Source organism: Myiozetetes cayanensis, unplaced genomic scaffold (genome assembly GCF_022539395.1).
Source record: "Myiozetetes cayanensis isolate MyiCay16 unplaced genomic scaffold, myiCay2020 scf20-37, whole genome shotgun sequence".
Lineage (NCBI taxonomy): Eukaryota > Metazoa > Chordata > Aves > Passeriformes > Tyrannidae > Myiozetetes > Myiozetetes cayanensis.
Genome location: NW_026087412.1, coordinates 16045638 through 16072609, shown reverse-complemented (window position 1 = coordinate 16072609; position 26972 = coordinate 16045638). Strand labels below are relative to the sequence as shown.

Sequence of the window (26972 nt, the reverse complement as noted above, 5' to 3'; positions counted from 1 at the left end):
AGTGTTAATCCAAAAACCAGGGATACCTCCCAAATATGCACTCATTTTTTCCATAAGAATGTAACCATTCCCAGTAACTTATATTTCCAAAATACATTATCTTCAATTTTATTAAGAAGTATTTAGTTAAGATTTGACTGTCCTTATCAGTGCAGGCATGTACTTCATAAAACAGAAGTCTTTTAACACTAACATTCATTGCTCATTATAAAGAATGCATTACACTTTCCATTTCTCTAGTTACTGCCCTTTATGTTTTATATTTTATCTCATTATACATTGGTTTGCCTGGTTTATTTGTTTATACACCCAGTTTGTACAATACAACAGTCTGAACCTGTTCCCCAACCTCTTACACATATCAGCACAATTCTCTCTTTCATATTTAGGCTTACAAAGTTGTCTTTTCAAATTCAATTACACAAAGCAGATTTCTTACTGACAAAGCCAGTGTTTTATATATGTACACACATACATCTTGCTCAAGAACCCAGATATCCCAGTTTGATAATCCTAACATTATTTTTAAAAAGAGTATCAGAAGAATCAGCTGTGACAGGTTCAGTGTGCTTTAGAGACTTGAAAGACTTGTACGTAAATCTTAACAATTCAGTTGCAATTTGAAAGTAATTCCTTTGGGTGACAAAATCATATTTCTCCAAATCCTAAAGAAGCTGGTTTATTTCAGTAACAGAGAATATTTGAAATCAAACCTGGAAGAGAGTACGATGTGCGAAAGTACGTTTTTTTCCTGCATACGGTACCTATTCACTTGCTATAAAATATGATACTGTGACCATTTTGAGGTTAACCTTTCTTTTACTTTTAGGGATGACTATTTGACTCTTTTGAAAAAAATGACTGAAACCACAGGGAAGCATGTAAGACAAGACACGAAAAACCATCAGGTATCTAGAAAATGCACTTTAAGCAACTTCTCAAGTAAACAGCTTCTACTTTCTAAAGTCTTCATCAGCCACTGATAAAATAATTGACAGTTAAACCATTTAATGCTGGCACTGAGTAGGTAAATCCTTTAAAAAAAGGAAACCACAAGAAAAAACTGAGCACTTTTAACAGATGGCTGAAAAGAAAACCAACACAGACACAGAACTGACACCCTTTATTCTGCAAATGTGAGACTGGAATATCACAACTTATGTGGTAAAGAACACAGATCTTTAGTCAAGAAGGGGGCAGTCAAACACAACAATCTCCAAACTCAGTCTCCAGTATCCTGTTGCTATCAGCCTCCAAAACAAAAGACATCCTTTATCAGAAGTCAGTTATAGGATTCCAGTGTCACTGTTCTGATCACAGCCCTCTAACTCCTGAGAAATCCTTCAGGGGAAAAATGAATGCAGGATTTGGGCGGTTCATTTGTTTGTTGGGTGGCTGGTTTTTGTTTGGGGCTTTTGTGTGGTTTGGGGGGTTTCTTTAATACTAACCCAAGAAAGTAAAATCCTAAGTCTGCCTGAAGATCAGATCTTATCAAGGATTTTCTAAAGATTGCTCAGTGCACTTGGCACACATGAAGTTTTCACTATTAAAAAGCATAAGAAGCTGAAGTATCAGTGAGGACTTCCTGGTCTTATTAGAATTTAAGGGTCAGTACATTTCCACTTACATGTTAGTTGTAGATAAAAGATAAACTGAACAGTTCTATTGAGGAGGACATGCTGAGGACTCCACTGATTCAACTTCTACACAGAACACATAGCTCATAATTCTCCTGTTGTTCCCTTAGGTACACTTACTATTCTATGAAACAAACTGTAGTGCTGGGAAGTTTATCAGAATCATTTTTGCTTTAAATACAAATACATTACCATCCAGGCAATTGTTCAGAGTATTGTAAATGAAGATCTAAAAATTCGAATATCCTGTCACTTCTACAGAGATCTTATGTGCCACTTAATTATTCCAGGAACAAAGGGGTTTGCTCTATTACCCCTCTGCATAAACTTTCTTACTACTGTGCATGGTAATATTTATGATTGGGTTATCCCAATCCATCCTGGAGTATACTGGATCTTGGTATGGCAGTGGAATGCACCATATTCTAAAACATGGTATTATAAACCAATTCAGGATAAAAGGCAAAAGCAAAAATACATCATACATCATTAAATTACCCCCCATAAATTCATTATTTCAATCTTGCTGTATGAGATTCTTGTTAGAGGACAGCTAATGAGTTTTCATCCCCTCACTAATGATTGATGATTCTATGATTAATTCCCAACAATAAACAATTTCAAACTTCATCAATGCATTAAAACAAGAAGGTCCCCTGAGGCCAACCAAACCATCACTGCTGCAGAACGCTGAGGAGAAGGAGGGGGCCCACTCCAACAACCTGCTCAGGTGCTTGTTCTAAGAAAAAGCATTTACAAAAAAAAGGAGAACATGCAGATGAGACAAAGACAAGCTGGACATTCCCTCCATCTACTCATCCTGCATCAACCAGCCACTGGCCTGGACATCCACACCCTGACAGGCATGACAACTCCTTCCCTTTGCTCCAGGTGCACCAGAGCACCAGCACCTGCATACAAGGTTCAAGGTAGACATTTGGATGTTTAAGTTCTCAGCATTTTCCCTCAGCTTTCAACCCATAGTTTGCAAAGATACCATGTTTCTGTAGTTGGTATTTGAACTGTAACCCCCCACAAAGTCAGAGATCAGAACACCAACGTTTCAGAGAAACACTGATTCCTTTTATCCAGCCTTCCCACCCATTTATATGCCCCATTATTAGAACTTAATTTATCTATGACTGGTATAATATCATCTTAAAGTACATTCCTGTGGAAAAAGTTCCCTCTGTAGTTCTAAGCAAAACATTAACACTTGCAAAAATTTATATAAAGGGATTCAAAGACTGCAGTTTAAGAGTCTGATACGAAAATGACAAGCAACAGAACATGTAGGTATCAAATAACTGAAACACCATCGGGGTCTTACGGCTACAGCCACAAGTTCTTCCTTCCAGGCTCTGTGTAGCATCTCAGTGTTTGCTCTTCAGTCTTCCAGGTCTGCTAATTCATATCTTCTGTGACAGATTCCACACACACAGAATCTGGAATCCCCAGAGTTAATCCCCTCTACACCCACCTATCCCAACACACAGGCTGGTTCTCTCACTGGTGTTCCACAGGCTTAGCTCACAATATCTCGACTTCTTTATGAGTCACCAGTCCCTGCAGGTGGAACATCCATCAGGGAATGCCTTTGTAAAGGAGACAATGTGTTCCCACTCTTGCAGCCACAGTCCAAATGCTGAGTGTTGGGACAAACTCACTCCCCAGCGTGCAGGACACAAATGACCACTTCCAACATGCCAGGAAGTTTCCTTCAGAAAACTCTTTCTTCTTTTCTCTTGGGTTCTACGGGAGCCAACAGCAAGCCTAAATTACACCAGATCACCTTCAAACAGGGTTTCAGAGAAGATTGCCATTAAGGAGGCCACACCAGAAAACAGCTTCAAGTATGTATTTTACTGTCACAAACCTGCATTAGCGCTCAGCAGTCTTATGGCACGACATTCTAGTATGAGAATACATTCAAAACAAAAAATGCTATGCCACCAGAGCTGGGTGAGGTGCTGTGATCCGCCCTTTTTAGGAGCTTCAATGCATTCTGCTGTTCTCAAGGTAGAGTATCCTCCTTGAGCACTCACTTTTCAATTTTAATGAAAAAGACATCAAAGACAAACATACAAACTCCTTCTGATGGCTGGTAAATGAGCCCCCTGTCTAGCCATTACAGATATTACACTGTGTACTGCAGTGAAGAAATTAATCAGGTGATCCCATAGGAAGTGTGTGTTGTAGGAATTTAGGTGAAGGCCCATAGAAGGACAGCCCAAAAGACCTGCAGGCTAGAGCCAATCTGCTTTTGTCTCCAGCAATTGTAGCGAAGAAGAAAAAACAGATGAGAGAGGGAGACAGACAGACACATTCCCTGCAAGTCAACACTTCTCTTCAGTGCTCATTTCTACCCTGTATGCCTCCACAGTGCACAGCATGAAGCCCTGAGAAGGGCAAGCCTAGGACAGCTCATGCCTTATGGCATGGCTATGGCATATAGTATTCCAAAGTCTGAAAGAGAGAATCACAGAATATTCTGAGCTGGAAGGGACCCACAAGGAGCACTGAGTCCACCTCTTCAGAGAGGGGCCCATACCGGGACTGCACCTGTGACCTTGGTGTTACTGGCACCTTGCTCTCACCAGCTGAGCTCATCCCAGGATCCTGTCCTACACGGATAAACGTAGCCTACCTTCCTCTAACTCCTACCAGTTGGAAAATTAGCACAACCAAGAGGTAGCTGAATGTGTTTAAAACACACCCAGTGCCAGTTATCAACAGGAGCCTCCTAACAAAACTACACTGAAGGTTTGCCTCTCCCTGGGCAGGATATATTTAATATACAATGTATGAAAGGCAGCACTATCTGAGCTAACCAAGCAGAGCTATAAAAAATAAACATGGTTTATTACACATTTGCTTACTCTCCCATCTCCAGTAAATCATTATTCTCTTGCTCTTCCATTAGAAAACACCCATAAAGCCCAGCACGAAGTTCCATCCAAAGCCATGGCCATGCAGCCTTGCAGGCAGGTCCGTGTCAGAGTTCGGTACCTGCTGCACAGGAGAAAATCCTCCCCTTATGCTGTGGGATCAGATACTGCAGAGTCCTGGTCCTGAGCCACTTCCAAAGGGAGGGAGGTAGAACTGGGGTAAATGGGAGGGCAAAGAATGTCAGGGTAGGATGGAAAGAGAGGTATCAAGTGCAAACGAGATGGACCGAATTCAGGAAAATGTTAGAACAAGGGACTGTACCAACAGTCCTTGAACAGTGATTCATGTCCTAGAGAAATAAAGCTGGAGAAATGACATCTCACATGAAGGCTACAACGTATGACCCAAGGAAGATACAATAAAACACACTGTAAGTACACACATCAGGTGTTTTGGTACATACATCCTCTCCACAGGAATAGGCAGTAGTTGATTTAACCACATGCTACTGGGACATGCAACTTTGACGTGCTGAAACTAGACTGCTTTCTAGCAAGTTCTATACCATGCCAAAAGATGGAATGTTTCAATTCAACTAGTGCTTTCAGCTGAATAATTCTTTTTTCAAGAAAGAGCAGCTTACTATTGCAAATACTTTTGCGAATACTTTTTTGAGCCACTCCACACATTTTAGGAATAAATCCAGAGCAACAGCATGAAACACATCTTCAAGTTTCAACTCATCACCATTAGCTACCCCTCCTGACTTCATTCTGCATTCAGAAAATGGATGAAAGCATGGAAATGGGAATACTCTACTCTAGTTCAAGCTACTCTATAGCACACGATGGCCATGCATTCCCACACTGGCTTTTACTAATGTGGCCACAGCCCACACAGGGGTATTCCATCTGTTCTGGCTCTATGGACAAAAGCACACCATAACACCTGTGCTCAGCAACCACGTGGCACGGATGGAAGAAGCAGACTCTCAGCAATCCCTCTTTTTCAGCAACCTTAACTTGTTCTGCACCTTCTCCCTCAATGAACCTCCCTGCATTGAACTCTCATAATAAACTGTCTCCAGCTCACCACTCCTTCAAGTTCCTCCTACGGTTTCATGCAAGTTACTTGAAGACTCACTTCATACTTCAAAAGGCATACACCAGTTGAGGTGTAGACTACAAACTTGAAAATAAAATAAAAAGATGAACAACAGTTGAAAATAGTATCATAACCATTCAAAAATAAAAGAAAAAAAGCAGAGATTTAATAAACCTTCCTGCAATTCCAAATGCATTGGCTGCTGAAGTTCAAATAGTTTTCAAACTTTATTTCTATGTAATTTTTGCCCTAAATTCAAAAGTGCACCTCAGTAAACAAAAGCAAGAGATGGGATCCAAAGGTGCAATTAAAGAGTACGCCAGGACAATCTGACAATTAGCAACATGCTTATATACAGTAATAGGTAGAATTTGAGAATTATTAAGAGCAGTTTTCCCTGAAACACAGTAAGATAAAGTTGAAAGTCAGCAGTTGCCGAGTGGGCAAACTCTTTCTACAGTTTACTGTCAAGTTTATCAATAACTTGTCTGCTCGAATTAAGGGCCCTAAAAGCAGAAATGCCAAAAGTAAAAAAAAAATTGCAACACATAGAAAAAAATACTATTTTCAAAACTCTTTTGAAGACGTGACGAGGACAAGCAACTACCATTTGAAAGAAATTAAGCACATTGACTACACTCTTTAAGAACCGGCAAGTAAGAGAGTTTTCAGTCTAGAACACACAGGTTCTAGAAGTAAAATCACTTCAATTAAATGTTAAGTGTCATTACTGAATGACTACAACAAAAACAAGTTTCTGGTTTCTCTGGACCAAGTGTAAGTGTGGTCTGGTCACTCTTGCTGGCCAGTGCCAATTACTTGTGCAGCCACCACCTTGATTGTGACATAAACAATGGAAAAGCTTCCAGAGCTGATCCAAAGCACATGCATTCCAGTTTTTTATCATTTTTATACTTACAGAGGGAACACCTGAAGAAAAGTACAAAGATCAGCGTTTACAGAGACGTTGTACTGTCTGCTCTTTTATATGGATCCGAATCGTGGGTCATTTACCGGCACCACTTGCGTCTCTTAGAACGCTTCCATCAGCGCTGCCTCCGTACAATCCTAAACATCCACTGGACTGACTGTGTGACCAACATGTCTGTCCTTGAACAGGCAGCAGTCCCGAGCATTGAGGCCATGCTGCTGAGAACACAGCTGTGCTGGGCAGGGCACGTCTCCAGGATGCAGGACTGCCGCCTCCCTAAGATCGTGCTCTGTGGGGAACCTGTCACTGGCTGCCGCGAGAGAGGAGCCCCGAAGAGGAGATACAAGGACTGCCTGAAACAATCCCTCATCCTTGGCCATACTGATCATCACCATTGGTCTACCCTGGCCTCCAATCGGGAGGCCTGGAGACACACCATCTTTAACGCTGCTGCTGCTTTTGAGAACACACGCAGGATCACTCTCGAGGAGAAAAGACAACACAGAAAGAATCGTGTCTCGTCGATATCACCTGGGGAGTCTTTCTGCTGTGCCTTCTGCAACCGGACTTGTCTATCTCGCATTGGCCTTTTTAGCCATCAGCGCGCTTGTAGCAAGCGTGGGTAGAGCCCTTCTCAAATCTTCGTTCGTGAAGCCTAGCCATGAATGATGAACTTACAGAGGGAGGTGAAAGATGGTGGGACAGTGAATTAAAAGATTTAAGTCCAGTCTTTATTTGTAATCTCCACCCTATCCTAAGCTGGCTCTGTGAAACACTTCACTCAGAACACAGAGCACTATGAATTCTGATCACAAGGCATTCACTGGGGAGGATTCAGACAAGCCTGGAAAACCTCTCATTATGCATCTCTGAACATAAAGAACTCAAATTAGAGAGGATCTCGGTCCGTGGCTTTGTTCTCCAAAACCTGACAGTTATCATCTCAACCATAACAGAGAAATCAATCAATCAGACACATTCACACCAAACCTGGCCAGGCAGAGCTGTGGTTGGTCTTACAATTCCAGCAGTGAAAAGCACAATTCCACCACTAACTGTCACTCCTGATGATTTAAGAAGTTTCCCCAAACCTGACAACATAGCCAGGTACAACAATTACAAGCACTATCTATGACTGATTACTGAAATAATTTTCTGGTCTGTATGTAGTTTTAATAGAGTGGTTTTGGAGTCTGAATTGCAAAAATGAATGAAATTTCCTTTTCTATTTTATTGATACAACTAGTTAAAAATCGTTCTGCTGCTCTAAAATTAGAAATGTTCGTGTACAAACACACAAACATGAATATACACCTAGCAAAGACACGTGTATTTGTTCACACCTGTATACACTTCCGAAGCAATGGAATAACTTCAAATGGATATATTCAGCTTGTCAATTATGGACAAGATGCATTTCAAAGAAACACCTCGTTGTATCTAATACTATTTACAACCCTGGAAACAATTATCTGTAGCTAAACACTCCTGGGTATTCCATCTGTTTGTTTATTTGGTTTCATGCAACCAGGGAAAAAAATTATACAGGCCTTTCCGTTGTGTCCTCCAACACCCCACAGAGAGTTTTCACTTAACATTCAAGAGATTAAAGAGGCCTTACTAAGGTATTCAAAAATACTTTAGTCAGTTTATATAATTGACAGAGTTCAAGAATTTTTTCGTGATATGACAATAACCAAAATATCCCAATTTGCACTGCTTTATTACTGCAACACAAAACTATCATAACTGTGATGTTTACTTAATGCCCAGCATGTGCACACCCCTGTGATGGACCAGAGTGAGGTAACCTCCAAGCCACAGTTATGCTCCATGGAGCTATACTCCAATTTAGCAGACAAGAGTAAAATTCATTATTTCAAAAGTTGAAGAAATCTTTGAGTGCTATTTTTCTCAAAAGTTAATGGAAAATAACACTTGAGTACTTTTGCACTAAGTATCCAAAATTAGGCTCAAGTACAGCTCAACTGCAGTGCTAAGATGTCATCCAGTCACTGCTGAGCACACACAATAGCACCAAGATATTCAAATATCCTGCTGCCTTCCAGCTACTCAAGTTAGAAACAGCTCTGAAAAAAAATCAAATTCTTGTCTCGAATGCTTAAGTGAAAAAGCAGGTGTGTGTATGTCTGTACCTACAGACATTCAGATGTCTACAAAACAATCTCAATAAAAACTCAAACTACATTGAAATGCCCAAACTGTTCTCAAACAGAAACACGGGACTCCCCAAACCTCAGAAACAAATATGGCAATATATGTATTTCATACCTGTTTCTAAAATAGTTATTTGGATCGTAGAAATAGCTGCAGTAAATCACCAATGTCTTATGGGTTGTTTTTTTTCCCTTTGCTAAGTAGCACCCAGTGAATATTTTGTTATTATCCAAGAAGAGAATTCAGAGTGCAGCCACCTGATCACACAGCTAGCTAGTCTCATTTCCTAATCAAAATACAGGCTCTCTCTCAAACTTGAGAGAGATGAAATGCAGAAATTAAAGATTTGCTTCAATAATGGAGAATTCTTCCTTCCCCACATACACATCCAGACCCCCCATTTCTGCAAATGCAGAGAGAGTAGTGGGCAGCAGATGAGCTGAAGCCTTGGGACACAAAGAAGATTTCAGCCACTGTGAGAAACAAGCCCCAAAACACCTTCCCAAAAACAAACAAAAGATGGCATCCACAGACTGAGAATGACAACCCGTAGCCCCACAGGTGCCTCCCCTCCTTGCCACCTCCCTCGCCTGCATGTTTTTAGGGTGCCAAAACACAGTACCTTTGCCTTTTCCAGCAGTGCTGCTGCCAACCGAGGAGGATGCCTGGGAATCCTTCTTCAGCCTCTTGCTCTGAGGTCTGACGCTGGACCTCAGAAAATGATGCTGGTCCTGGCTGTGGGAGGGCTGGAGGGAGGCCGGGGCCGGCGACAAGCTGGGGTTCGGTGGGGGGCTGCTGGTAGTGTTGTTGTTAATGATCTTCTCTTCTTTCTTTGTGCTGCTGCTGCCTGGAGCTGCATCTCCTCCTCCTCCTGCCCCTTCTTCTTCCAGGGACTCCTCATCTCCTCCTGCTCTCTTGCCCAGCTTTTTCACCCCTTCCTCCCCGCTGCTCTCTCCCAGTTTCACTGTCATCCTGCGGGGGACCGGAGAGAGAAAAGAGGGGGGCACACAGTCAGGCCGGGGAGCCCCCCGGGGAGGCAGAGAAACCCCTGGGCTGAGAGGGGAGAAGTTTAGCTGCAGAAATTCCTCTCAACATGGCCGCCGTTGTTTGTTACTAAATCCCCTTTCGTTTGCTGTCCCGACCCAACAACCTGTGCCGAGGGCGGGAGGGGGAAAGCCCCGCCGCAACCCCCCCCAAACCGGCCCAAACGGCAGCGGGGCCCCCCCGGCAGCCCCCCGGCCCCGTCCCGAAGGGCTCCGGGCCGCCTTCGGCCGACAAACCCGCCCGGCCAAACTCGGGCGTGCGGCAGCGCTCGGCCGGTGCCCGGGGAGCGGCAGCGCCGGCCCGGCCGAGCCGAGCGGAGCAGCCCCATCGCCCCTCGGGCGGGCCCGGGGCTCGCTGCCCTCTCTCCTCACCGCGGAGCCGCGGCCCGGACCGCCGCGGGGGGGGGATCCATGCTCCTGGATGCGGCGGCGGCTTCTCCTCCTCCGTGTGTGTGTGTGTGTGTGCGTGTGTGTGTGTGTGTGAGTGTGTCTGGGGCTGGGACTGGCCGAGGCTCCCGAGCCTCCCGCTCCCCTCCGCCCCCAGCCCGCAGCTCCCCGCGCTCCCTCCCGCCGGCACCGGGGACTGTCAGAGAGACCGGCTCCCCGGGCAGCACCCCCGGCCACCGCCCGCGCGGGGATAATTAACGACACCCCATTCATTAACTTCCCCCTCCCCGCCTCAATTTGGAGGGCAACAAACTCCGGAGGCACCTGTGGCGGCCTGTGCGCCCTCGCCTCTCTCACACCTTGCCCGAGCAGGGCAGCTCTGAAGCCTCGTGTGCCAGGGGAGCATCCCTGGGCTCCCCCAAGGCATCTCTCAACTTCCATACCGAACACAACGCTGGGACCAGCTGCTGGGATGACCACTCGCTGAGCTGGCTTCACAAATCCTCTCAATTCTGAAGAGTTTTTTTCAAATGCTTGGAACAAAATGCCAGATATGCATGCAAGCTTAAGGCATTAAAACACATTATCTGTTAAAACCCAACAACTCTTTGGGTTTTCCTTGAAGAGTGTAACAATGTTACTGACACCATACCTAAAAGGGGTCATCTTCCAAGAAAAAACCACTTACAGCACCCAGCAATGAGCAGCAGTTGTGATGCAGCTGCCTTGTCACCATGGCAGGAGTCACCATCCAACCTCCATCAAGGGGAAAGATAAAAACCAATAGGAGAAGAAAATTCTGAATATCACAAACATTGGAATGACTACAGTTAGGCTGACACCAGGATAATGAGGTTCAAAAGAAAGAAGATGCCTGATATGGCCCGCAAACTTGCAAGGTTACTCTTTATGGGTTGTATTGCTACTTTTAAAATTATACTTTTCCATCTAATTTTTAGCAAACCCCTTGAACTTACCTATCCAGACTTGTGTCTGGCAATGTTCCTCTCTTCGCAAATGCTCAATAAACTGATCTGAACTGTGGATCTAAACTCATATTGAAACTTGGTTATTTATTCACCTGACAGGTCCCTAGATACTGACCGATTCTGCATACAACAAAACCTGCACTGTTTCCAGATATTTTGAGGACAGAATTCTTCCAGTTCTGATAGCCTGTGCTCAAAAACTTCATGTAAGCAAGGCTTAAATAATTTTAAGTTTGGCCTTATTACTGCAAGTTAAACAATACACCCACGGGCACCCCTCACAGATTAGCTGGGGGATGCCAAAGACACGCTCCTTGGGGACCCTTCCTTACAGGACCAGAGTAGCAAATCCCACTTCCCAACTGCTGGCTCCTTCCAGCGTTCTGCCTGAGTCCTCCAGCAGCGCCCTAAGCCCAGTGTCCTTGTCTCAGCCGCTTTCTCCTTTCGTTTTCACCATGTTCCTCTTGCTCCCGAAGGAAAAACCTCCTCAGACTCGCTGCTCTGGTCCCCCGCACCCCGCGGCCGTTCCTCCGCTCCCTCCCCGGGAGCGCAGAGCCGCGTCCCCCCAGCGCCGCCGGGCCGGTCCCCCCGCGCCGGCCTCACCTGCTGCATCAACGCCGCCGCTCCGGCTCCGCGCTCCGGCTCCGCCAGCCCCGGGCACCCGCGGGCTGCGCCCACACCCGCCAGCTCGGGAGGCGGCCGGCGCCGAGCCCAGCGGCCCTCCCAGCTTTCCTGGCGTCCGTGGGGCCAACCTCTCTCCGCGGGCTGCTCCCGCCCCGCGGCCCCGCTGGCTGCCCGCGGGCGCGGCTGCCGTCCGTGCCGGGCCGGCTCCCGTCCGTGCGGGGCTAGCTTTATCCCTGCGGGGTCGGCTGCCGTCCGTGCGGGGCTAGCTTTATCCGTGCTGGGCCGTGTCGTCCGTGCGGGGCTGCCTTATCCGTGCGGGGCTGTGCTCGGGCCGGGCCGGGCCCGCGGCGGTTCCGCTTCCTGCTCGCCCAGCCCGGGCCGGGGGCGGGGCCGAGCGCGCGAGCCCCGCGGAGCGCCCCGATCGCCGCGTCCCATTGGCCCGAGCCGGGCGGGAGCGAGGCCGGGGGGCGGGGCCGCGGCGCCAGCGCCAGCCAAGCACAGCACGGCGCGGGGCGCGTGACGACAGTGCCGCGCGGAGGAAAGGGCGGGGGCAGACGGGGGGCGGGGCGGGGGCCGGCAGGGGGCGGGGCGGGACACGGGAATCGGGTGCTGATTGGCTGAAGGAGAAACCAATTGAGGGCCCCACAGCCGAGCCCTCCGGATTCGATTGGTCAGAGACGGGTGATTTGCATACGGCGGGGTATTTACAGCTGCCGGAGGGGGGCGTTCCCCCAGAGCGGGCTCGGCGCTGTGTCGGAGCGGTGTCTGCGCGGCTGTGCCCTGGGCCCCCCGTCTCCCCGAAATTTGTGACTATCGTAGCAAGAAAGATATCTTTGTTTTCTCTTCTGAGCTAGGAGTTACCTGTGCTGCTATAAGTAGAACTTGGTTTCTTTGTTTTGCTTTTTTTAAATCAGTGCTTTGTATTTAAATCTACTTTTTTGGGGGTTTGTTATAATCTGGCACAAGACTATATGGCTTATTTTTGCTCCTTGGTATGGCCACAATCAAATTCAACAATATAGTCAGGAAGTGACGGGTTCTACATCTCCAGTGTCACGTCTTTCCATGATGCTCTTGCAGAGAGATGTGGAGTTACGTTCCGCTCCGCAGTTGAAAGTTTCCATTCTCTCTGTATGTAAATAGCTTTCCATGCTTGAATAGCCCCATTGCCTCCAGCGGACTGTTAAGGTGTGAAATTGCTCATGTGTGTAAATGTTTGTGAAAGAAAGGCTGGCTGAAAAGGAGTTGGACAAGAGCTGAGAGGCAGGGGGTAGGGTGAGACGTCAAAAGACACTTGAACTTCCGTTTGTTCATTTTTGATCACAGACCCTCCCCACTTTTCTACTTTGACAGATCGGCACAGCTACAAAATGCAAATAGTCTTCCGGTGTTTGTTGCCATGGTTTTCTAGGCCAAGCAAGAACGTTATCTAGGATTTGTTGCACAGCCTGTGTATTTTAAGGTATGAATAACCCATTGCATGTTTATTAGAAATAGAGCAAGCAATGCAGAACTGTCCAGCAGAAGGAAAAAAGTTAATACTCTAGGTTTATGTTGAGATGTTTTTCATTTTGTAACTTATTTGCATGATAATCACCAATTGTAACATGAAAATACTTTTCCAAAGACCTTAGATGTAAAAAGCACCAGTAAAGTGGATGTTGTTCTGTATTTTCCTTTTAGGTAACTTAGAAGCTACTATGTTTCATTCATAATTAATTTGTTCTCAAAAAGCTCTTAAATTGTTTATTCTGGCAAAAGATCTCAGATGGCCTTTGTGTTGCTAAAGCAGTTCTTTCCCGTGCAAGTAAGAGGATTTCAATGGAAGTACAGGCTGCTATTGTTAAGCCCTTATTGCTTACGGAATAGGAAGCACCTAGTCATGCAACTTTACTTTTGTCTGTCCGTGAAGTCAAGCCCTTAGAGGAGAGGAGGGAATGCACTGTGTGCAACTGCACTGCTGCAGCCTGTCCTGGGCTTTTAGGGACTAGCAGCTGTTGATGGTAGCAGGGCATTGGAACTTTTGGGTCCCTTCCAACCCAAACCATTCTGGGATTATATGATTCTCTGAGTGCAGTGCTCAGGAGGGAAGATGTTAGCAGCCTAGGATGCCATGTTCATTTTTCTGGTTGGGATAGAAGCAGAGCTTCTCTGTTGAATATTGAAGAGCAGGAAAATTTAATTTCCATCTAAGCCTGCACAAGTAGGGATATGTAGTTGAATTATTGGGCAAAATTTTGTGTAACAGTGAACCAGCCAATTCTGAGAGCTCTAAAGCTATTTACTCTATTTGAGCAGAGATAGTCAGTGGGTTATTTAGGTTATTTTTATTACATCCCAGAAAGGGATGATACACACCCAGCTGGAGCATCAATCTCTAGTTTTTTTCTGACTCAACTGTACCATGTAGCTGCAATATTTTCCTTGTTAGCCTGGTTGTCTGAGAAAACAAGGCCATCTGCACGTGGTCTGCTCAAATCCTCAACTTCCAGTCTGATATCTCAAAGCTCCTGTGGGCACCATGAGAACAGTCAGACGGGCAGAGGCAAGAGATGAATTGCTGACTCTGCTTCGGGAGTGGCACCTGAGTGAGCTGAGGGGGCTTATTGCACATCCAAGGATCCACCACCAAGAGGTGCCATAAATGACTGTGTCAGAACTGACACCACGCACAGGAGAAGATAAAAAGCTCCAGGAAACAGGATTTTGTCAGTTCTGCTGCTATGGTTATGGGTGTTCCTAGCTTGCAGCAAGAAGGTCTAAAGACAGTGTTTTGCCTCTCTACCTGAAGCCTGCCCATAATTCTGAAAGGTAACCTGTTTCTATGTAGTGTGCCTCCCACTAAGTACTTTTTCCTACTTGCTAACAAGTTTGGGATGTGGTGCTTTTTTTTTTTTTTTCAGCAGGGTCCCAATAATTGCTGCATATTTGTAAAAGGAAACAGTGATAAACACCACATAAATTACATATTACACGTGGCCAGCCAACCTCAGAGCATGCAGAAGCTGCTGATCACAGCTGTACTGTATGTGGCTGGTTTTCATCTGCATGGAAGTGCTAAGACTTCAGAGGAATTACAAATGACTGTGGACTGGACAGTGCTGTGGGGGTTGGATCTTGAATTGCCTCTTTTAAAGGTGTTGGGTAAACCTGGCTGCTAGGGCTGGCTGCAGGCCCGGTGTGGGCAAGGGCTGGGCTGTGCCTGACCTGGGCCATACCTGAGGTGCTGAGCATCCAAGGGAGGGCAACAAAGATGGGCCTTGATTTGAAGCCGTGTGAGGATGCTGAGGGCACTTGGTGTTTTCAGTTGGAGGAGACTGAGGGGAGACCTCACTGCAGTCACAACTGCCTGGGCAGGGGCAGAGGAGGGGCAGGACTGAGCTGTGCTCTGGGGGGACCAGGGACAGCCCCCAGGGAATGGCTGGAGCTGTGTCAGGGCAGGCTCAGGGTGGATCTCAGGGAAAGGTTCTTCCTCCAGAGGGTGGCTGGCACTGAACAGGCTCCCCAGGGCGGTGGGCACAGCCCCAAGGCTGCCAGAGCTGCAGGAGCGTTTGGATCCTCTGGGGCACAGGGGATGACTCTGGGTATGGTTCTGTGCAGGGCTGAGGGTTGGACTCTGTGATCCTTGTCTGTCCCTTCCAGCTCCTCATACTCTGTGAGGAGGTTCAGGGTGGTGCGAGGGCAAGGGCAGAAGGGCTTTGTGGGTTGTCTTCACTTAGATGTTACCAGAAAAACCCGGTCAGTAACTTCAAAAGTTACCGAACTCCTTTCCTCCCAGAGAAATCTCTCCAAGAGCTGCCGAGCTCCGGGAGGGCCGCTCGGCGCCGCCGCGGGACTCGCCGCGCTCGGCCCTTTCCGCCTCTCTCCGTGAGCCTTCGGCCACTCCCGCCACTCCTCGGTGCCTCTCGGCAGTTTCCGCCCGTTACCGGGGTAACGCGGCGCATCGCGGGGCGGCCGCGGCCTGTGGTGAGAGCGGGCGTGGGCGCGGCCCGGCCGGTTCCCCGCGCTGGGCCCGGGGTCGGTCGCGGTCGGTGGGAGGTGCGGGACGGTCGGTGGGATCCAGACGGCGGGGACGGGCGACTCCGCCCACGGGCTCGAACGTGATAGCGGGACCCGCGAGTTTGGCCGTGTTTGCCCGCTCGGGCCCGGGGCTGCGCGGGGCCCGCTCTGGGGCGGCCACGGCCCGGCAGCGCGGGCCTGGCCCGGAGCTCCATCCCTTCTGGGCGGGGGCAGGACTCAGGTTTTTACTCCGTCTGTTTTACTACTTAGAGGAGACTGTACTTACTAACCATCTTTTTGTAGCACAGTGCAGTTTTGTGTTGTTTCTTTTTTCTGGGGCTGACTGTTTTGAACAATTTCAGATTTAAAAGCCAGCGTTTCTTATAGGTAGGGGTTTTAGGAAAAGCTTCTGCTCTTAATTTGGTAGCTGTCGAGTCTTGTCAGGGCACTGTTGAGGCAAGGCAGGCAGAAACCTCATTTTATGGTGTGCCCGGAGATGGGGGCTGGGAGCTGTAGCAGCTCCAAACCCAGTCGTGATCAGCCTCCCTTCAATGTTACCTGTGCTGATAACATTGTGGCAGCATAAAAGCAGATTTTAAAGAATTGTTCTTAAAGAATAGGTTTTTTTGTTTGTTTTCCTGAACGTTGATGATTGTCTTGTGAAGTATGTGCACATGTCCTGGCTCACCGCTGTCATTTGCAGCAATAGGAGTCTGAGGTTGCCTACCTAAATCCCAGAAAATTCAAACCCAACAAATCAAAACTATTTGTTTTTTAATTTAAATACTCTGTCAATTTGTAAGTGATGGATTGAGAGGTTTTTCTGGGGGGAGAATTGCCTCATGTCAGTGGATAATCTTCCCCTACTCATAAAATTACAGACTCTTTGGGAAGTCTGTGTGGGTGGGCGCAGACAGACACAACCCCTTGCCCATGCTCTGAGATGATGGACAGTTATCAGTCCACATGGGTCCCTGTACTGGTGATGTTCGACTTGTGAGCTGACAAACACTGAAATAAGGCTGGACTTCCCCAAAAGATCTGATATCCCAGGCACGTGACCGAGTTAGTGTTGGTGTATGATGTCTGGACCAGACCTGGCTTATGTCTGGCCTGTTGAGAACAGGGACAGATAACAGTTATTAATGTAGTGTCTAATGTTGATCTGTGTTGAACATCATGAAACTCAACAAGGCTAAGTGCAAAGTCCTGACCCTGGGTTTGGGCATATGTATTTTGGACTCAGTTCTTAATCTGGTTACTGATCTGCCATAACTCCCAGATGTCCTGAGAAGGACTTGAGAGTGTTGGTGGGTGAGGGGCTGGACATGCCTTGTCTGTGTGTGCTGGGATGCAGAAACTCCCTGTGCCCTGGGCTGATCCCACAGTGTGGGCAGCAGGGGAGGGGGGATTCTGCCCCTCTGTCCTCTCAGGTGAGACCCCCCTGCAGAGCCTCCAGATATGGGGGACCAGCACAGGAAGGACGTGGAGCTGCTGGAGTGAGTCCAGAGGAGGCCACAGAGATGCTCCAAGGCAGGAGCCCCTCTGCTCTGGAGCCAGGCTGGGAGAGCTGGGGGGGTTCACCTGGAGCAGAGAAGGCTCCAGGAACACATCACTTCCTGTGTCCGGAGGAATCCAGTCAGTGCTGGCAGCTCAGGGATGCAGCTGCAGTGCCAGCTGCAGGCTCAGCTTTGGGTGCCAGAGAACCAGGCAAGAACAGTGAACTGCCAACCCTTTGATAACAAAGGTCACGGGGACCTGTGGCCCAGCCACAGGTGAGAGACACTGAGACAAAGGAGCCAACAACCCCCAGCCTTCCTCACCCTTAGAGTATAAAAAGCCCAGGGGTTCCTTTTTACGGGGTCCCTCCTCTGGGTTTTTATTTTTTAGTGCACCAAGATTAAATTATTTTAAGGATCAGGATGTCTGAGACTGCTCTGGGAAACCTGGGGTGGTGCTGTTAAGGAAACTCGGACTGTGTGTGTGGGGAGCAGCTGTGCAGGGGCCTCTGTCCCAGCTTGGGTGACTGACAGGGGAGCTCCTGGAGGGTTGGACAGGGAAGTTTCCTTAAGTACCTAAAGGGGGCTTAGAGGGAAAAATGGAGAGAGACTTCTTACCAGGGCCTGTACTGACAGGATGAAGGGATAAGTTTGAAGCTGGCACATGGTAGGTTTAGTCTGAAGAAAAGTTTTACAGTGAGGGTGGGGAGGCCCTGGCACAGGTTGCCCCATCCCTGGAAGTGTCCAAGGCCAGGTTGGAGGGGGCTTGGAGCAACCTGGGCTAGTGGAAGGTGTCCCTGGCCATGGCAGGGGGTGGAACAAGATGACCTTTAAAGGTCCCTTCCAAACCATTCTGTGATGCCATGAGCTCTTACTGCTTTCATGAATTGCCTATGGCTTGTTTCAAAACTGTCCCTCATGTGCATCTGATCTGATTACTGAGATCAGGTGCTGGGGCTTGGTCATGTTCTATTCCAAGCCCTAAAGTGGTTAAGTTCCAGAAATTAATTTTTTTAAAAATTTGAAAAAATAGAATGTGCAGTGCCAGAATCGTTTTTAGAGGCAGTGCTACTTGGTTTTCTTTTTGTTTTTTCCTTGAAGACTTTTGAAGAGGCATCTCTCAAAGCTACAAAGTAAACACATGAGCCGGAAGCAACAGTAAATACATGAATAATGAATTTCCAAGACTACAGAGAGCAAATGAACGTTGCTTTAGTTATTCTTACACCACTGTGTAACCCACTTATGTAAGCAAATTATTTATTTGTGTATAGCAGTGTGCTGGTTTAAAGGCAAACTGGCAGGAGAAATGAACCCAACTCAAAAGATATTATAACTCAGAATCACCATTTAATAAAAATAATACAGTAAATACAATTATACAGATGAACAATTGGTTTTAATCCACAAAACCCCAGATGTATAACCCAGCACCCTGGGGCATGAACAGAATGGTGTTCCTTGGCCCCCGTGCTGAGCCCCACGTGGGCCCCCTGAGTCCAAAGTCAAAGGAGAGGAAGAACCTGTTGGGGCGAGTTATGGTCGCAGTCCGGTCAGGAGTGGAGGTCACCATCCTGTCGAGGTTCTGGTCCTCCTCTGGATCCCACGAGTGGTCCCAGAAGTCCCCAGACCCCAAGATCATAGACAGGTTCGGGTGGCAATGCCCAGCACCTCCCCCAGGTGGGGAGTTCCACAGTGGGTGATTGTGGGTTGTGGGTGTGAGGACAGGAACATCCTCTTATCTCCCAGGCCTCTTAACACCCAGCTTACAGCCTGAGGGGTCAGGTGTGCTCTGGGCAGCTGCTGCAAATGGTCTGTTGTGACCAGTTCCTGGGAAATGACAGAGAGAGTGTAGAATACACAGCCTGGGTTACACCCACACAGTGGTGAACTGGGCCCAGCTGCTCTAACTAGGACAAGCAATCTGCTGTGCAATTTTGTATGGTTATTGTGATGGTGGAAAGTATTTTATATCAGGGATTGTCTGTAACTTACTTGACAATATAACTGAATCTCGTTTTAGGAAGTGTCGGTCTGTTTTTAAATATATACAGTATTGATGAAAAAATGTTCTTGCTGTCTATTAATGCCAAAAAAGATGGTTCTTTAATGAGCTGATCAAGAGATGCAGTTTGGAAGACTGACAAACTTATTCTCTTCCATCACTGAAGGGGACTGAAATACTTGAATAATATAAGTAATATTTAGGACTACAGATGCAAGGAACACTTAAAAGCAGAAGATGGTGGCTGTTGAGAAGACATTACAGCTGTATGGTTTCTGTGATAAAACCATTATTTCATACCAAATGGTGTTTTGTTTCCATTTAGACATCTCACATTTTTATTGTAATGTGAAGTGGAATTCTGTATTAATTCAAATTTTTAGCCCAGATAAAGCTTATATGCAAATATGGACTAAATTCTCCCCCTGTTAGAAGAAAATGAAACGATAAAGTAAGGACTAAAGTGGTAGTATGGGTACAGAACTCTGGAACAAAACTGGAGACACGAGAAAACTTTTAAAATATGTGAAATCAAGATGGAAAACACACGAAATTTTATTAGAATGGTTTTTTGGGTTTTTTTTTGCATGGCAATAAAACTAGACCCACTAGGTGCCACTTTGGGAATGCTGAGGATTTTGAAAGAGTATGAAGATAAAGGTGGATGTATCTTGTTGAAAGATGAAATCACTTGTCTGCAGGCTGACTGCTCCTGGGTCTGGTAGTTCATGTTGTTCCTTGTAGTGTCAGAGGCAAGATACAGAACTGCCAACTTACTGAGCAGTTGCCCACCTTTCTAACCTTAGTGCCCAGCAAATTAGTTATTTTAGGCACTGACAGAAGGTTTGAAGAGAAGAGACCTTAAAAGAAGAGTCTGTTCATGTCCATTTTACATCCTTGGTGACCTCAGCCAGTCTCGCTGCTGAGCATGTGTGTGCCTGCAGGTTCTGAACTCACTGTTCAGCTGCGCACAAGAAAAGGCCTTTTCCCCTTAAGTGTCACAGGAGTATTTTAAACCTTTCATTGGTTGGTTGGTTGGTTGTGGGTTTTGGGGGGGGTTTGTTTTGGTTTGGTTTTTACCAGGTCTTGGCAGGGCCCTGCACCTGGGGAGGAATAAGCCCAGGTTATTAACCCTGCTGGGCAGCAGCTCAGGGGAGAAGGCCCTGGGGGTTCCAGTGGACACTGTCTCTGACCAGCCCTGGCACCAGGGTGGGGGATCCTGGGCTGTGTGAGGGAGGGCATTTCCAGCAGGGAGGGGAGGGGATCCTGCCCCTCTGCTCAGCCTGCGGAGGCCCAGCTGGAGTGCTGTGTGCAGTGCTGGGCTGAGGGAGCTGGGGCTGCTCAGCCTGCAGAGGAGACACCGAGAGGGGACCTGCCCAGGGTGTGTCAGGGGCTGCAGGGAGGGGGCAGAGGATGGACCAGGCTCTGCTTGGGGACCCGGCTATGGGACATGAGGAACGGGCAGAAACTGCAACACGGGAAATTTTGTCTGAAAATTTAGAACTTCTTCACTGTGAAATGATTGAGCGCTGAACAGGTTACCCAGAGGCATTGTGCAGTCTCCCTCACTGGAGATATTCCAGAACCCTCTTGACACAATCTTGTGCCGTGTGTTCTGGGAAAACCCTGCTGGAGCAGGGAGATGGGACCAGATGACCCACTCTGTGGTGCCTTCCAACCTGAACTGTTCAGTGACTCTTTGATCATTTGCTGGTAACTCAAGCTATTTTGGTCCAGCTGTTTTTCTTTTGAATCCAAGCCAATAAGATCCCATAGCACAAATTCCAAAGACCATCTCTGTATATAAAGTATTACATATTATTAATGACTTTCTCCATTTCTGACTCACAGCTCTGAAAAGAGTTTTATTCTCAGGTTCTTTTCTGTGGAACATCAGCACTTATCGAGTATTCTCATCCATATCTTGGTAACAGTTCCAATGTAGCAGTTAAACTAATCCTGTGTAATATCAAAAGTACAAAATCACAAAAGTGGTGACAGCTGGTAAAACTTACTTTGAGACCCAGATGTGAAACTTTACAACATAAAATAGCTCAGTCTGTACCTTAATTAACATCTTTGGATGTGAAGTGCTGGAAATAGCTTTCTGGTGAATACTGGGTTATTTCAGAGTCCTTTGAAATGGGCCAGCACAAGCCACTGATGAGGGACTGGTACTGTTCTGAGTGCACTGTGAATCTGCAGACTACAAAGCTCGGTGTTTCTTCAGATTTTTAAAAGAAATACATACCCCTGTGAACTTCCTCATGTCTGTGCAATGTGTGTTAACAAGATGCTACTCTAGTTTTATTTTCCCACATTTTCAAGCATACTTATTATATATAGTACATAAGATAAGTATAATACAGCATCTCTAGTATGTATGTGTATTATCTGTGTAAGCACACCTGCTGGAGCTGTTTGCTTTCCTGGTGCAGGTTTGCAGTTGTCATGGCTGTGTATGTGGATCATCGGATGGACACTCCCGATTCCGTTGCCTCCCCTTCCCTCATTGCGTGGCACCCACTTCACCCGCTCCTGGCAGTTGCTTCCATCAGCACAGCAGCTGGGGGCTGTGTGGATGTCTACCTGGAACAGGTGAATAATCAGCAGCTTTGGTTTTGGTTTTGATATGGAGCCACAGAATCACAGACAGTTTTGGGTTGGAAAGGACCTTAAAACCCATCCAGTTCCACCACTTGCCATGGGCAGGGACACCCAAGCTCAAGCCCCATTCAACCTGGCCTTGAACACTTCCAGGGCAGCCACAGCTTCTTTGGGCAACCTCTCATAGTTTAAAAAACTTCACATTTTTTATCTCTGTATTTGCAGCCTTACTTATGCTCTGTAAATCCCTCTCTCTGGATTTTAATTACTATCTATGTAATGTGCTATCTAGGACATGGCAGATTCATCAGCTACTCATTACATGTGTTTTTAAAAAGATCTTCATAAATTAAATCAATCTTTTGATTGAAATTTGATCTTTACAGCCTTTAAATCTTGTTTGTGATGATTACTAATTTGGTTTTCACTTCTTATAGTATGAGAATTTCAGTCTTATGAGTAAAATGAACACATGCTGTTCTTTTTAACTATTAAGTGAATAGAACATACAAAGAAATGGAAATTAAACAAGTCATTCCACCACCTTGAGACTGAACTGATTTGCTAGACTCAGCTTGTTCCATTTGAGTAGGTTGTTTCCTAGTACGGTTTCTGCCTGTAGACAGGTATTTCCTTTGCATACTCTAAACTTTACATGAGAGGGCTTTGGTTTGCCTAATTTTTAGGAAGAAAACCTTGGTATTTAGAGAAATAGCATTACAAGTTATCAAGCAGCAGTCTTACTGGAAATGTGTAAGTCTGTTAATAGGAGTAGTCTATAAAATATGTACTTTTCAAAGGGTATTATGAAAAATTGTCATCCGAGTTTTACAAATGAAAAAATAAATACATAGAGAGGTCAAGTGATTGACCTGAAATATTCTCACAAATGTGTGCCAAAGGAGGATCTGCCTTTAACAGCTATTGGAGCGTTAGATTATTGTGTCCTCAGTGATCTGCTTTGTTCTTTTTCAACACTTGGGTTTTTTTTTTACCTTGAAATGTGCTCAAAGCCTTGTTATCCTTCATAAAGGAGGGAAAGCTTGATATCGACTGGGAGCTGCTTCTGTGTGCTGGGAGGGAAGAACAGCCTGGAAAAGCAGAATCAGGCTTTCCCTCACTCAGTGCTGCTGAGCTCTCATTAGCAATTTGCAAATGGATGTACTGCATGTTGTAGCACGTTTTCATTTTAGCACATAAAAAGCTGTAATGAGAATTTGTGTAGCCACTTCATATCTCTGGCAGATGGCTCTCCTATGTGCCAGTCCTTTATGACAGGAAAATATCTTGCTGACTGGGCAGTGAATCTGAAGGTTTGGCTGCATCCATGTGCTGAGTTTCCATGGGGCTGAGCTGGTGCTGGTTTCTCTTTGCAGGGAGAACATGTGTCTGACTCACATGTGGAGAGAAGCTTTCAGGTCACACTGCTTGCCTGGCACCCTTCCAGACCCATCTTGGCAGCAGGATGGGAGATGGGAGAAGTGGTGGTGCTGAACAAACAAGAAAAGGAGCAGCACACTGTACCCCCAGACCACAGCACCAAAATCACAGTCCTGAGCTGGAGCACGAGTGGTACCTGCCTCGTGTCTGGGGATGAGGTGAGTGGCTGAAATGCCAACTGTGTGTCTGTTGTGGAACACAGTGTTGGAAGCTCTGTGATGGGGAGGGATCGTGGAATGGATTGTTGGGGGAAGGGAGAGTTTTGTGGGAGAGAAATTTCCTTTCTTTGAGTACAAATTAAAACTCTTTGGGAATAAAATCAAATCTTAGGGTTTTAACTTTTTCTACAATACTTATTGCTGTTCTACCAATTTGTCTTTAAATAAAAGTGTGTCTAACCTCAGTGAGTATTGGGCTGTCTTGTGCAGGGCCAGGAGCTGGACTCGATGATCCTTGTGGGTCCCTTCCAACTCAGGATATTCTATGATTCTACAATTCTATCTTCACTGAGATTTCTGTCATCATAAATCCTGGAATGCACAAAAATTATTTGAAAATAACTTCAGAAAGTTGGAATAGGATGCTGTGAAAATCAGATGCTCTTATGTTTTAAGTAACAAAGAACATGGACAACTTTAAGGTTTTGATCATACAAAGAATCCTAAGGTGCCTTCTCATGATGAAAGCCTATTTGTAAGGCAAATAACTTTTGTAACAAGGAGCTAAAGCTTTAGGTTGTTAAGAGTGATTTGGAAAATACAGGATAGAATGTGAAAATATCTCTATTAGGAAGGGACTCAGATAGATGATGAGGGCAATGTCCTTTGTCCTTTTCAAATACCATTTGAAAACAGAGCAGTTCTACATCCTTTCCAGTGAAGAGGTAGCAAGCTTTTTTTTTTATTTCCATTTTTATGTGTTCCAAAATCAGAACTGAGTTTGCAACTAGTTTATCTGGATACAGGCTGGGATATCTCGAATGAGATGGAAGGAAGCTCAGCAGCTTTAGAAAGCTACAGGCTTTTCCTCCCTTCCTATAAATGGCGCAGGTGGTTTTAATTGGGATCCTTGGAATTTGGTGACATTTAAAGCTGAGGGAAGAGTGAGAGGAGGAGCCAGCAAGATCATAGGATCCTGTCATTTTCAGAGGTAATCAGTAAACATTGTATGAACTGCAAGTGGCCTCATGGGACAGGAGTACAGCAGTGTCACAGGTGCACAGCTGAGTCGCATTCTTTAAGCTGCAAGAGACAGCAATGCACTTAATGAGCAGTTTTGGATGGTATAAATACTGCCATCTTACTACTGAAAAGAAGTTAAAACTTTTAAGAAAAAATGAAGGAAATAATGTTAAAGATAACTTTGATTCCCTGTGGCTTAGTTTTAAGTGGGAGAGATTATATGTGTCAACTAAATGAAAAGAAGGGTTTTGTTCTGTCAAGAAAACGTTTATTTTATTTTTATGTGTAGTGACTAGCTGAAATCTGGATCCTTATCTGTCTGCAGAGTGGAATGAATGAACTATTGTCTTTTCTAGCACGGTGTCCTGTTCCTGTGGAAGGTGGACCACCGAGGTCGAGTGCAGGGCCCTGCCCTGGTGAAGCAGGACTATAGGAAATGCCTGGGGCACTGTGTCTTTCGGCCACCCCCTCCTGGCCAGTGAGTATTGGCCCTGGCAGAGCTCTGCTAGGCTAGGTCTTTGTCTTGTTCCACAGAAAGAAAGTCCTACTCACAGATGAACTATTTTTAAATACATAAAAAAAGGTTCTTCTCCGAACTGCCCTTTATTTCCAAGCTCTTCTCCTACTCTGGTAGCTAGCTCTGTGTCCTGTGTGCTGCAACAGGACTTCCTCCTCTTGTCCATACCTTCTATCTCTTGCAGTTAACTCTTCTGTCTTTAGTTCTTCCAATTAGCAGTGTTGCTGACAGTGAAAAGCAGTAAGCACACTGGAAACATGATTATCGATAACGTATTGGCAAAAATAATTAAATTAAAAGTCAGTTCTTAAACATTCTTTCTTCTCCAAGCAAGAAATAGGAAACAGCTCTAGTAAAAAAGAAGAGTTTTCTTTGCTTGGGCTCTTCTGTTTCATGTCTCTGTAAAAATAACAATGCTTATGGAAAAAAAAGGTGAAACAATGCAAATGAAAACTAATATTAATTTTTTTCTGTATCTTTTTGAGTTTGCCGTTTTTCCCATCAGTGTATGAAACATCTTTATTTTTTTTATACAATATACTTTATTAATTACTCGTCCATTCTTTGAGGCTGAAGCTACTCTGTTCTGTCAGGAATTGGGATTGAAGTATCTCTGTTTGCAGGGACTTGGTACAGCTGGCAAAAGCAGCTGTGAGTGGTGATGAGAAGGCCTTGGATATGTTTAACTGGAGGAAAGCTGGAAAGGGATCCCCCCTGAAAATGGCAGTCCAGGAAGGACTCTCTTTCTTTATCACTTTGACAGATGGTAAGAGCAAAACCACTTTTCCAGTCTGCTGGAAACATTTCCTTAAAGCTTCAAAATAGCTCAGTGCATGATAGTTCTGTTTTTATATGTCTAACATCTGGAGTATATCCATATATCCATCATATTCATATATTCAGCAGGGTAGAGTAGTCATAGGAGCTGTAGAATGTTTGGTGGTAAGAAGAAATTAATAACATTATTTAAGTCTTACCATCTTCAGGGTGGTCCCTGTCCACAAGGACACCAGAGGTACTGGGTTAGTCAGATTCCTGAAGAAGTGAGTGTGAGGAAAACCATCTAACACAAGTGTAGATAAAATTAGCAATTGTCAGCACTTTGTGCAAAGCTTCAAAATAATGAGTGCGTTGTGAGGTGTTTTCTTCTATAAACAGGCAAATACTGCTAAAACATACCTCTTAAAATAAATTCTGAATTTGCTTTTTCACGTTTTTCTCATGCTTTGAAATGATGCTTCAGTCTAAGGGAGCAAAAAAAGCCTGAGAATCTGTTCTGTTAGTTTTCTCCCTAATATCATCTCTTCCTCGTCTTTTCCTCTCCCTTTTAGTCTTCTGGGTACTAGTTTGCCCCAGGCAACTTTCTTCTCACCCCATTGTTCTCCCGAAGCCTTCTCTCTCTAACCTGCTCATTCTGAACTGGAGCCAGAATGTGTGTGACAAGTAGCACCATGGGTATGTTTCTGGTAGTTGATTTGAGTATGTAGTCCTCTTGAATGAAGTATTAACTACTCTGAAAACATGTCAGTTATGCTGGTTCTGCAGCTTAGTTACATTTTGATTCCGTGTTTTATCAAGGGTGACACCCCTCGTTTACACCAGTAACAGCTGGCGGGCGTGGCATGGGCCAGCTGCGTGGTTGGAACGGGGTTACAGGGCACTTCTCAAAGGTACAAGGAGAGAAGGAAGCTTTGAGAAGCTGTGCCTGTTCCATCCTCACATTCAAAGCCGCTATTTTGGTGGTGCAGAGCCCCATCTAGGGACAGGCTCTGCGTCCTGCGGGTACTGCCTGTGCTTGGGCCTCCCCGCCACGCTTCTCAAATTCCAGTCAAATGACACTGTTCCTTTTGAGCAGCCTCACTGACTAGGTTGGTTTGGGCATGTGTTTTGGACTCAGTTCTTAATCTGGTTACTGATCTGCCATAACTCCCAGATGTCCTGA

At 45.8% G+C, this 26972-nt stretch overlaps 2 protein-coding genes across 8 annotated transcripts in view; one reads left to right on the top strand and one right to left on the bottom strand.

Moving 5' to 3' along the window:
• The window catches only part of CRAMP1 (cramped chromatin regulator homolog 1), a 50507-nt gene extending 38377 nt beyond the window's left edge, over nucleotides 1-12130 (bottom strand). For 4 of the 6 annotated variants that reach the window (XM_050317125.1, XM_050317129.1, XM_050317130.1 and 1 more), the window contains exons 1-2: nucleotides 11762-12130; nucleotides 9362-9711 (exon numbers count right to left, since the gene is read on the bottom strand). In XM_050317125.1, coding sequence (XP_050173082.1) covers nucleotides 9362-9710 — 349 coding nt within the window. In that variant the 5' untranslated portion in view covers nucleotide 9711; nucleotides 11762-12130. Of the gene's footprint in view, nucleotides 1-9361; nucleotides 10265-10857; nucleotides 11690-11761 lie in introns of those variants that run through there. The other 2 variants (XM_050317127.1, XM_050317126.1) reach the window with 2 other exon arrangements.
• Nucleotides 12131-15633: 3503 nt separating this feature from the next.
• IFT140 (intraflagellar transport 140) overlaps nucleotides 15634-26972 on the top strand; it is an 83134-nt gene continuing 71795 nt past the window's right edge. Inside the window, exons 1-5 of one of the 2 annotated variants that reach the window (XM_050317604.1) lie at nucleotides 15634-15748; nucleotides 21724-21883; nucleotides 23269-23490; nucleotides 24870-24991; nucleotides 25654-25796. In XM_050317604.1, coding sequence (XP_050173561.1) covers nucleotides 21737-21883; nucleotides 23269-23490; nucleotides 24870-24991; nucleotides 25654-25796 — 634 coding nt within the window. In that variant the 5' untranslated portion in view covers nucleotides 15634-15748; nucleotides 21724-21736. Of the gene's footprint in view, nucleotides 15749-21723; nucleotides 21884-23268; nucleotides 23491-24869; nucleotides 24992-25653; nucleotides 25797-26361; nucleotides 26486-26972 lie in introns of those variants that run through there. The other variant, XM_050317605.1, reaches the window with a different exon arrangement.